Source organism: Eriocheir sinensis, unplaced genomic scaffold (assembly GCF_024679095.1).
Source record: "Eriocheir sinensis breed Jianghai 21 unplaced genomic scaffold, ASM2467909v1 Scaffold541, whole genome shotgun sequence".
Taxonomy (NCBI): Eukaryota; Metazoa; Arthropoda; class Malacostraca; order Decapoda; family Varunidae; genus Eriocheir; species Eriocheir sinensis.
In genome coordinates this window covers 142130-154722 of record NW_026111878.1, presented here as the reverse complement: position 1 = coordinate 154722, position 12593 = coordinate 142130, and the positions used below count along the sequence as shown (strand labels likewise).

At 44.2% G+C, this 12593-nt stretch overlaps 1 protein-coding gene across 1 annotated transcript; it reads left to right on the top strand.

Moving 5' to 3' along the window:
• Positions 1-1173: 1173 nt before the first annotated feature.
• LOC126993009 (uncharacterized) lies at positions 1174-2862 on the top strand. Its single transcript, XM_050851830.1, has one exon. The coding sequence runs from the start codon at positions 1534-1536 to the stop codon at positions 2860-2862; it is 1329 nt and encodes a 442-aa protein (XP_050707787.1). The 5' UTR covers positions 1174-1533.
• Positions 2863-12593: the final 9731 nt, after the last annotated feature.

The following is a 12593-nucleotide window of genomic DNA, read 5'->3' as shown; positions in this document are numbered from 1 at the left end:
GATCACCACTAAGGTGTATTTTCAAAAGACCGTCCGGATGCTCGTAGCTCACGATGATGCGATCGTAAATATCGGTCCGTTCCGTCCCGCTGTCCAGGAATGGAACGCAGCTGACTCGTTTGGCCAATCAGAAGTGTATCATCAGCCTTTGAGAGTGTTAGCCAATATTATTGCACCGTGTAAACGTAAACAAACACATGCATTTATAGGCCCGAGGCGTTAGTGTAATAAGTAGTGCAAGAACTGCCCAGCTGAGAACAGTAAGAAGTGGCGGAAAGAAAAGTGGACATGGCAAGTGAGGAGCAGCACACCAAACGCCTTCGTTGAGCCAACTTTTCAGATTAAGACCTGCTGACAATGTGTAAAACAATTAGTCATACCTCCACTTAATATCTGTAACACTGAACACTGGGTGGGACGCTTTGTCACACAATGTTCTTAGGCGGAATTCCTTATTATAATTTCCAGGGTAGTACATAGACTGCATAGGTATTTATTTATCACATCGGCCGATAATGAATTTTCAGCCCTGTAATTACTTTATAGCTGATTTGCAGTTAACTATATTACAGGAAAACTGTGAAATCAGTTATTGGATGGATTTTTCATTTTCCTGTTATGAGACCTAGCCTAACCTATCCTAACCTACCCTACCCTAAAGTAGCTTAACCTACCCTACCCTAAATTAACCTTACCTAACCTACCCAAACTAACCTAACCTTACTTAGCATAACATAACCTAATTAGAATAACATAACATTGAATCATTTTGTAAGTAAGGTTAGGTTAGTGTTAATTTAGGGTAGGGTAGGCTAGCTTAGGTTAGGGTAGTTTAGGGTATATTAGGTTACGTTAGGTTCCATAACATAGCAAAATGAAAAATCCATTTCACCAATTCATTAAGGATTTCATGAAATGACTGATTTCACACTTTCCCTGTAAAGGTGCGTTTACACTTACGCACTTTTTTGTTACGGCCTGTTACGGCGTGGGCCGCACCAATGTCGCCCTAAAGTCGCAACAAAGCGTGCCCATGACGCTGGCGGCATCTGTTGCGGCGCGCCAAATCCGTACGGCGCCGCTCAGATTTTAAAACATTTCAAATTTTCGTGCGGTACCGTACGGCTTGATGACGCCGCACGAAACCGTAAGCGGAGTGGTGCGGCCTCTAAACAAACCCCGCAAGAAACCGCATGGGTCCGCACGGGTCCGCGCCAAACCGTGACACGCACGGCCTTGAGCGGCTTCATGCAATCCGTGCGGGAGTGTTACGGTGTGCTGGCACGGCGTCTTGCGGCGCCCGTGCGAGAGTGTTACGACGTCTTCATACATGATTCATAAATCTTGCGGGGCCTGCGGGGTGCGTGCGATGTCCGTGCGGCGCCTTCCTAGGGGACTGTTGGGAACGTTGTCGAGTGCCGCCTGGGGAGGGAGGCGTATAAAAGGGTGCTGACAGGCATCGGTGCATCATTCGCGCTCTGACAGCCAGACGACACACTTTACCAGCCATTTTCGCTCCACTTTACCACCCAGATGCCTCGTAGGCGGACCACCCCTATGCCCACTCAGGGGCCCCAGGCAAGCCAGGATTCCCAGGACACCCAGCCTGCAGAACCGGAGGAGAGGTCTGAACCCGCGGAAGAGCTGCTCCCTGAGGTCAGCCTATCCAACATCGAGCATCAGGACATCGCAGGCCTGAGTGATACCGTGCAGCCCAAGAAACGATACCGCCTCAGTAAGAAGGAAATATCAGACTACAAGTTTACGCAAGAGCAGAAGGAGCAGATCGCCGAATTCGTCAAGGAACACCCTACTTTATACGACAAGCGGGACAAGCAATGGTCGAATCCAAGGGCGAAGGAGGAACTTTGGAGGGAACTGGCACGGGAATTCGAAAACTGTACCTTTCATCAAATACGCAAATATTTCGAGGCACGGCGAACCGACTTCGGAAAAATAGAGACGAAGGAGAACAAGAGCGGGGCGGCAGCACGACAACGAACAACACGGGAGGAAGAAGTAATGTCAATGTGGGGATTCCTGGGCGGTCACATCAGCCACGAACCAACAATACCAAGCGAGCGGTTCTCACCTGCACCTGACGGCGCCACACCAACAATGGAAATAGGCGGAGAATCATCCAGTGGTGACATGTCGGGCCTCTCTGTAACTTCGATTCAGCGGAGGAAGCGACTGCTGAAGCAGAGGAGGACCGAGAGAGGGGAGCGACGTGTTGGCACACCTGATTCGGCTGAAGAAGCAGTCCACTCGCAACTCAGCAGAATTATGGATCGAATGAACCAACTGATCCCTGAAGGGCAAAGCAAGAAGCAGCGTACCATCAACGTCTTCGTCCAATACATCAAGGAACACCTCGAGTTCGTGCCAGAAGAATACCAGCAGCCCTTCTTCAACACAGCCATCACTACGATTCACAAATTGGCGGGCCCCAAAGAAGAAAATGATACGGAGAAAGCAGCTTTGGCTCGGGGGATGCCCATAAACTTGCCGCAAAATCAAACACCCAAAGGGACGCAGACGGAACCAGTGACTTTAGCTCCCCAACCGATTCCTACACCATCACAACAGCAGCAGTGGATCTCACATCACCGCCTGCCACAACAAATGTACTACCCATACATCCCTCAACAACACCACCCACAGCAGCAGCAGGGTTATACACAGCCGACGCCATCCTTCATCAATGGGCGGTCCACACCAGTCAATCCCTGCAACTCATCAACTGGGCTGTCACCACTTGTGCATACCCTCACCAACATGTTGGAGATGCCTGCTACCCCTGAGGGGCCACCACCTACCCCTGGCGCAAGTCTGGATACACCAAAGACAACTGCCTCATAATTCATCATTGCCTGCAATCTGCCCGTCACCCCTCATCGGAAGGATGACAAGAAGATCGACACCACACAGTGAAACACGTACTGCATCAACACAAACACAATCAAGTATATTTACAATAATGAAATGTATATTGAATTTGTAAGCCCATCTATCTTTATTGGATTTATGAATAAATGTGTTGAAGAATCTAATTGCATTTCTTTGTCCCTTTTTTTTTGTTATGACCAAATATATGTCCATATGTTTCTGACCTATAAACTTGAATAATGAAATAACATGGCCAAAAAGATGACAGCAAATAATATGATATCAGAAAGATGAAATATGAAATAAAATGAAACAAATGAAGGCATGCAGTCGGGTGTAGTTGTACAGGTATGAGTACCAGTATAATATTATTAATGGAGTATGTTTATAATGATGGAAATAATTACTGTATCTTAAAGACAAGCAGTTGGGTCCATAGAACAGAGACGTACATTTGCGTGCGATCATTAATGAAACATGGTGATATTGGTAGAAACTTTTTCGTTCACGTTGGTTGGTAGGCGGTGACAATTAACCAATAACAGAGAGCCAGGGACATGACGTAGTTTTAGGAGCATTCATTGGCTGATGTACAGTGACGTCACAGCAAAAAAACATTGCGTGATTTTCAGAGCGCCTCATTGGCTGCCGTCAGCCACTGAGATGCTTTGAAAATCACGCGATGTGCAGATAATGATGTCACACCAAAAGGTATAAATAGTACCCATGCAGAAGCTCCGCTTAGTTGCTGAGAATCCACTGAAAGGAAATTTATATGCCACATCTTATCCTGGATTCTGTTCGTATGCTAATAAAATGATTAAAATCAACACCTGTAGTTGTGCTGCAGTAACTATTAGCCTCTCTTTATTCTATTTTATATCTATCACAATAATATGGCTATCAGACAATACGTAAATATGGGAGTATCAAACAAGGTTAAGTACATCATGAACTTTATTTACGATTATGTACATCCACTGGTTGGGTTGGATTATATATATATATATATATATATATATATATATATATATATATATATATATATATATATATATATATATATATATATATATATATGTGTGTGTGTGTGTGTGTGTGTGTGTGTGTGTGTGTGTGTGTCCCCTTGTTGTCAGGACAAGGTCGTCCTCGAGGAAATACCAGTCGCTCCTGCCATTCCACTGCGCCTGCATCCGATGAGTAGTACTGGGCCAGGTAATCTCTGACTGCCTTCGCTCGCCGTTTGTAGTTCGGTCCCCTTCTAGCCATGAGTTGTACCATGAGGTTCTGTGACTCCTCCCTCCAAGTACCAGGGACGACATCATGCCCTTGGTCCTCATGGTCGACAGCAGTGCGAGCAATTGGGTAGTGTTGCAGTGTCAGGTTATGCAGGACACATGCACACATTGTTAGCTTCTTGCAAACAGAGACATCTTGTTGCATAGTCCTTCCGAAGATTCGCCATCTCATCTGTAACAGCCCGAATGCGTTTTCCACCACACGAGCGCGAGATAGTCTGTAGCTGTATATTCGTTCGGTAGGCTCTTGTGATTTGTGGGAGTAGGGTTTCATCATCCACGTCTCGAGAGCGAAGGCATCGTCGGCGACTATGTGGTAGGGGATGGGTTCGTCGTCGTTAGGCAGAGTTGTGTCATGAGGGAAGTGTGCACGGTTGTTATTGATGGCCCTGGCCAGGGTGGTCATCTGCCAGGTACCTCCATCCCCAGCGCTTCCTTCTGCACCAACGTCGATGTACAAGAACTTGTAATTTGCATCGGAGAGGGCCATGAGGACGATGCTGTTGAACTTTTTGTAATTAAAGTACAGTGACCCTCCACCTCTGGGTTTTTTTATTGCGACATGCTTCCCATCCAGGGCTCCCACACAATTGAAGTAGTTCCACTTTGAGGCGAATTGTTGTGCTACGTTCTTCCATTCTTCTGGTGACTTGGGGCACTTCATTACTTCTGGTTTGTAGGTGTCGATAATGGCATCGCAAACTATCGGGATAAACCGGCATATGGAAGCCTTGGAGACTCTGAAGCTGTATTGGAGACTTGAATAGTCGTTCCCAGTTGCCAAGTGCCGGAGAGTGACCGTCAACTTAAGTCCCACCTCTTGTGCATTCCGCATTCTAGTATCTTCCTTCTTTAAAATGGGCGTCAGCCTCTCAACCATCTCCTGGAACAATTCTGGGTAGATGCGTAGGAAATTCTTGTGTCCTTCGGGGTCCTCTCTGTTCAGTTCTTGTAGCAGGTGGTCGTAGTTTCCATATAATTGTCGCCGTGTCAGCCACTCCCGACTCCATAACCGCCCTGCCCTGCCGTCCTTTCTTCGCAATCGTTCTGGTGGGTGTGGTACTGCAATACGTCTTCTTCTCCACTCGTAGACGACCTGGACTGCGCAAATACATAGTACAGCTGCCAAAAATCTCTCTGTCTCCTGGGGTGAGACGCACTGGATGTCCATACTGTATGCTGGCTGGCAAAAGAATGAGGCATGTGCTTGTCAGACCTCTATATATACCCATGTGCAACAATCATGCATCGTTCCATGTCGTGTTTCATGCACATGTGCGATCACTCCGCAACAACACCGCAAGCTACCCGCAACAACACCGCAAGCTACCCGCGACACACCGCAATCACCCGCAAGAGGCCGTGCCATGCCGTATGAAACCGCGCCAGCAAAAGCGGGAAACACCAAGCTACCGATGTGACACTGCGCTAGACACCGCAACATTACCGCAACAACACGCCGTAACACACCGCACGAAAACGAGGGACGCCGCACAATACTAGTCATTTTTCCTCTCACCGCGCCACCTCGCTTGCGTCTTTCGTGCGGCCCACGCCGTAACAGGCCGTAACAAAAAAGTGCGTAAGTGTAAACGCACCTTAACATATACACGCCAGTTTACGGCCATTTCGCCCTCAAGTATTATCTAACTACCGTATCCACAAATCATGTAGTATAAACGTTATTAAAACCCAAGAGAAACCCTCCTGTACTGGCTATTATCACGATCAATATGTCACATACGAGTCATGTAATGTGGGCGAAATGACGCCACCGAGTGGGCGAAATGACTTTTTGCTATGGGCGAAATGACCGGATACCTACACGCCTCCTTTTTTCATTTTTTAAAATTGTTGCTATCAAACCTTCACCACACCCTAAATAATCCGTTAGAAACATTTTTGAGGTAGAAACACCCTTCCTGCCCCAGCTTTCCGGACCTCTGTAGGGAACTAGCTAGAGTTTGTGGTTGGGAGCTTGGAAATAAGCAATTTGCACTTAAAATTACCTACAAATGCAACAGAATTACTACCGCTTTCCCAAGTCAGTTTTGATAGATTATATTGATGAGGGGGTACGCGACACCTGGGGGGGGGGGGGGGGCTGTTTTGGTCAAAATTTAGCATTTTGCAAAACTGGGTTAAAAACGTTCTTATACCATCTAGAAATAATCCCCGATCAATGTTTTCCTCGTAGTGCAAATTTTAAATGTCTGCCGCGGGTTTAAATGGACCGAGTTAAAGGTTAAATTTTGTTGATAGGGTTAAGGAGATAGGAGTATTAAAAGGTAAGAGTGACAAAAAAAAAACCCGATTTCACGCGATGTTGGACGAACATAATAAAAGAAATACCATTATGCCTTTCTGTATGGGAAACTTTCAGAATATTTTCCATAGGGCTCTAGGCATACCAAAAGACTATTCACAGCCATAAAATGAAAGTGATTGGTTATGTATTAATGGTGCTGTGTAATTTTAAGTGACGCTACTCGTATACGCACATATATACGTATAAGTATACATATAAGTATACATACGTTGTTCTGGCTCGTACAAAATGTAGGCAACATAGATGCCTACTTAGTTTCATTTCAATACCCGATAGTTTAGTTAGATGACCTCAGGTGTCCCGTACCCCATTAATGGGAAGGATTGGCTTTGCGAGTTGAGTGGCTCGTGTTTTTGTTTCATTGTAGTGTAAGGCACTGACTGTCACCACCTCATTTTTTTCTGGTAACTGCACTTAAGTCTCACAATGGTGGAGAAAACCATTTTTTTCTAGTAGATTTTCGTGTTTCGAATTAATTTGCTAAGCAACTTTGTCGGAAACCAATTTTTTTTATCCTTCTCAAAATGTAATGAATAATGAAATTAATGAACTATGAAATAAAGAAAAAGATTAATACGTTAGGTACGTAATTAAATAATACACCAAAACCTACAAGAAAATAATTTAGTCCTCATATTATACACTCATAACATAGTTATGTGGCGTGGTGAGGGACCTAATTAAACTAACCTAATCCAACCCAACCCATCCTAGTAACCTATGTAACCCTAAAGTTATTTTCTTGTAGTTTTTTGTGTATTAAGTTAAGAAGTACAGTCGACGATAGAGAGTAGTGTCACGGTTTTCAGAATGTTTAGTCTGGTGGCGGTATCTGGCAACTATACCACGGTGGCGCATTCACTGGTGATGTTAGTGACGCGTTTCAGTGTGTATCGTGTGTGTGTGACCGTGAAATTATAATATTGTATAATATTATGTTATATTATAATATAATGTAGTTAGAAATATACAAGATTACATGAATTCAATTTAGAAATGCGATAATGAATGTCTTCTACATGATGATGATGATGACGACGAGGTAAAACATCACGAACAGTCCGAAACACTTTATTATTAAACTTTGAAAATACCGTGTGCAATGTTGTCCTTCACAGGGACAGGCAGTAATTCATGCTCCTTACCATCAAACAGCGAATAGGCTTGAGGGTCTGTTTAACTCGCAGCCTTAATTCCCGTTACCATAAAGCCTCAAAGACAGTTCAGGAGATCATTAAAAATCTAAAATCATTTCTCAGTGAAGATTACGTAATATCAAAGTATAAATACGTGTGTGTGTGTGTGTGTGTGTGTGTGTGTGTGTGTGTGTGTGTGTGTTGATCTCGGGGCGTCGCTGACTAGCTGACCCCTTCGTTTTTCGCTGATGGACATATGTCTCCCGTCCCCACCCAGCCTCTCTCTCTCTCTCTCTCTCTCTCTCTCTCTCTCTCTCTCTCTCTCTCCTATTTTTTTAGGTATTAAAAATTATACGTTTCCACAGCCACTGACGTGACAGCTCAACTGCAGTGCCTGCGGACATAAGGGCTTTAATAAAATACCGCTGCTCCAGCCAAGGCCCGCGGTCGACGACGCCATCATGTGAACGTTTATAGCCTATTATTACGTATTAAAAAATTATAAAGAACAAGATCTCGGCTGTCAGGAATTTTTTCGTTTTTAGTTATAAGGCATAACAATCTCCCCTAATAAGTGCAGCATATTTTTAAATGTATCATAGTTTGATAAACAACTTAGAGTTGCTCTTGACTAAATTTGAACGAAACTAAAAGCTCGTGTCAAAATGTAGCGACAGAGCCTAAAGAAAAAATATTTATTAAGCGTTAGCGACGGGCACTTTTGATAAATATCTATCTTATGGTGAGCTCATGGACAAGAGGAATAATGTTGTAAACTCTTTGACAAGAGTTTAATGATGAGAAACTATCATTTGACGTTAAACCACTAACAACTAAAAACAAGTATCCCAAAATACCGGCACTATCAAAAGACTGAATTAAGAAACACTAAAGTATGAAAAACAGAAAGCTCCCGGAAAGAAGGTATTAGTGTTGATATTTTTAAAGGATGTCCGGATAAATTTAATGACGCTGTCAACTTATGTCAGTTACGTACAAAATATTAAAAAAAATCACAGGCAATTTAGCGAGGACCTGAAAGAGAAAAACAGCCAGACAAACAAACACAGAAAGCCGGGCAGAAAGTTAGACAGATTGGAAGAAGGTGAGAACAACCCAGATAAAACGACGAATAGCAGACGAACATATATCCACGAGCTGCAGACACACAGACAGACGGGCAGGTTCTCGGTGGTGGCTTAGCAGCGTAATTATATAGCTGGCTGGCGTTCACATAATAAATTATCGTCTGAACAAAATTAATCACCTTCGCATCATAATTAACAGAACATAAACAACAACAACAACATAATAGGAATAGATTAATGTTTTGCCCTAAACGAGAACAGACCACTTCATCACCATTTCATCACACCACTTCACAACACCACCACCACTATCATTTCCAATCCCTCCCAATTACCATCCATACGTTACATCAATACCACACTACATCACACCACACATGTCATCATCATCATCACCACCACCTTCACCATCACTACCCTCACCCTCCTCCTTCCCGCCATGTACCATCGCTTCCTCGGCCCACACCAAAATACTCACACACAATAATCAGGCTCGAGGGCTGAAGCCATCCAGTGGGCAAGTGTGGAGCTTTATACCTCTTTCCGGCGGTGGTGGTGTTGTTGTAGTGGTGGTGGTGGTAATTGAATAATGAAATAGTGGTGGTGGTGGTGAGCAGTTATGTGGTGGATCATTAGTTTTTTTTTATAGATGAAAGGAGACAGCTTAAGGCCAAAAAAAGAGCAACAAAATCGTGGCAAGGATAAAGAACGCGAGAAACCAGAAATAAAGATGGCGAATAATGATGCAGTAATGATGGTGGCGATGGTGAAAGAAAGGGCCAGTTTAGTCAATAAGAACCGTAGTGGTGGTAGTGATAATGAAATTGGTAATTGTGAAGGCAGTAGGGGTGGTGGTGGTGGTAGATAGTAGAGCGATGGTAGTAGTGGTGGTTATTAGATGGTGATACTGGTGGTTACAATGGTAGTAGATAATGGTGGTGTAAAGATAGATATAGAAGCAGATTGCAATAGAGGTAGTACTGAAATTATTTATAATGAAGGCAGTGTTCGTGAGTGGTGGTGGTGAATTAGATAGTTAAAACAAGAGTGGAAATGCATCAGCGCTCTCTGTACCGATACTGTTACTGAAGGTGGTTGAGGCGGTGGTTATATTAATTTGAGAACTGACTAAATTACGGGTATACAAACAAGGCAACAGGAAACACAGACGATGAAGATTTGTGACGTCATGATTTGGGTGGGGAGGAGTTGAATAGGAGGGGGAGGAAAGAGGAGCGAAAAAGAGGCAAAGAGAAAAAAAAGAGATAAAGAGAGAGAGACAGAGCGTAGCGACAACGAGGAGGAGAGGGATGGGGGGGACGAAGATAAGGGAAGGAAGAGAGAGAGAAAGAAAAGGTTCGTGAGAGAAAGACGTAGGGAAAAAGAGTGGAAGAAAACGAAAGATGTGTCCAATCAAAACGGGTGGTGATGAGCGTGTGGTGGATGTGTTAAACGTTAATAGTGTTGCTCTTAATTGTGAAAGGGATCGTTATGACCATTTAGAACAGTACTGATGATTGTTGTTGGTGAAGGTGGTGGTAGGTGAGGATGGTGGTAGTTGAGGAAATAGTCATTTAGCAGTAGATATAAAAGGAGAGTTATGACCAGATTAGAATAGTGGTGGTGGGTGATGAGTTTAGTGGTACAAGGGGATGTTGGTAGTGGTGATGCAAGAGTTTTAGTGATAGTAGAGGAAATGGTAGGGGTAGTCGAGGGTTAACAAAATGGGATTACTGACCAATTAATAACTATGAACTTGCACAACTTCATTCAACCACGATGGTAATAGGCAGAAGTGAAGATGGGATAGTGGTATTTAGTGACAGTGGACGCGGGGGAGACAGTGGACAGATAGGTAGACAGTCATTAGTTAGGTGTTGGGAGGTGCAATTATGACTAGTTAGAATGTGAGTGGAAATTCACCACACACACACACACACACACACACACACACACACACACACACACACACGTCTTTCTGCATGTTGGTGAGTGGTGAGCGAAAGGTGGTGAAGTTGGTGATGATGAAGACGAGGGTGGGTGATGATGGTCAAAAAAGTGCTAGTGGTTAGTGTAGGTAGAGGTAGTGATGGTGGTAGTGGTGGTGGTGGTGAATTAGCCAATTGGTCAAAGGCAAGGGATGATGATTATGGTGGAGGAGAGCAGTGGGGGTGAGCGTAACAGAGTGGTGATGATGGTGATGGAGAATGCAGATGATAAGGAGGTGGTGATGAAGAGCGAGTTATAGATTCAGGAAGTGATTGTGATGTTGTTGTTGTTGGCTGGTGGTGGTGGTGATGTAATGGTGGTGATGGTGGTGGTGATGATGGTGGTGATGATGGTGTGGTGTCAGCGTAATGGGTGGCAGATTTGATTTATGTTTGGTGAGCATATTTTTGGCATGCAGGGAAGCATTCTCTCTCTCTCTCTCTCTCTCTCTCTCTCTCTCTCTCTCTCTCTCTCTCTCTCTCTCTCTCTCTCTCTCTCTCTCTCTCTCTCTCTCTCTCTCTCTCTCTCTCTCTCTCTCTCTCTCTCTCTCTCTCTCTCTCTCTCTCTCTCTCTTTCTCTCTCTCTCTCTCTCTCTCTCTCTCTTCCTCTCTCTCTCTCTCTCTCTCTCTCTCTCTCTCTCTCTCTCTCTCTCTCTCTCTCCTCTCTCTCTCTCTCTCTCTCTCTCTCTCTCTCTCTCTCTCTCTCTCTCTCTCTCTCTCTCATCGACGTACTTTTAATGACACAAAACCCCGATTATCCAAAAATACTGTGTGGTCTGTTTGTTTGTGTTCGAATTTCTCCTTTTCCTTTTTTTTCCCCCGTTAGTCGATCATAGCTTTGTGTGTGGGTTTGAGGCCACTTTGATGAATGCGTATTACCGGTCTGTCCGTAATTGTGACTCAGGCATTGAAACCAATGATGGAAATAGACTCAAATGACGAACAGTGTGGTACCGTGTTCTTCAAACCTGTTAACGCCATTTAGCTTTCGTTTTGGACTTTTTTTTTATCCCATTTTAGCGTCTTCCATTTAGCGTAACCTGTTTTTGGGTCGTGATCTGTAGTCCCTCATAGAGTCCGGCTAGATTTCGGACGCCATTGTTGGGGCTGTTTTTCGCCGTGCTTTTTCAAACGCTAGCACACGCTCTCGTGGTGAATACAGGACCAATAATGAAGGTCCAATCTATCAAGGGACTCTGCAGATCCTGACCGCTGAGTTACGCTAAATGAAGGCTATTTCTGTATTCAGGTCTGTAGTACTCGCTCCGTCTTGGTATTAGTTTTCATTTGCGAAGTGGCGTCCAGTGAGTAGTCTTTGCATCCCTGGTCAGTGAGGAACCATGTCGTCTGCGTTGTAATGGTTCCTCGAGGCGGTATTCCATATTAGTTTCATCTCACTGGGTTTCGTGTCACGCTGTGTAGTCGCAATTTCTTACGCAATACGCGACTTGAGAATAGAATTGCAGTTCAGGACAAGAAATCCGTTGTCACGCCACCAATGACTCTTGAGACTGAATCGAGAGCTTGGTGTACGAATGACTCCTAACGTCGACTCCAGCTGTGTGGATATACGATGCGCTTCCTTTAGTCACTGGTTCGCAGATTTGGGGAGTATGATGGATGCAGGGACGACATGAAGCCATACATAACATTACAATCGCTTAAAAAGAGTCCTTTTGAAATGTGTTGCGTTAAAGCTACTGCTGTCCCCTAATATGTAATTTGTGTATTTCCTTGATTTGTGAATGACGGAGACTCAAAAAAAGTTAGAGCTTCTGCTGTCCGCTATGTTGTAATTTGCTTGTATTTCCTTGATTTAGCAGATGACGGAGAATCAAAAATGATATACTAAGTCTTGATGTTAG

Coding starts and splice junctions, on each gene's coding strand:
- LOC126993009 (XM_050851830.1), top strand. CDS start 1,534: ATGCCTCGTAGGCGGACCACCCCTATGCCCACTCAGGGGCCCCAGGCA.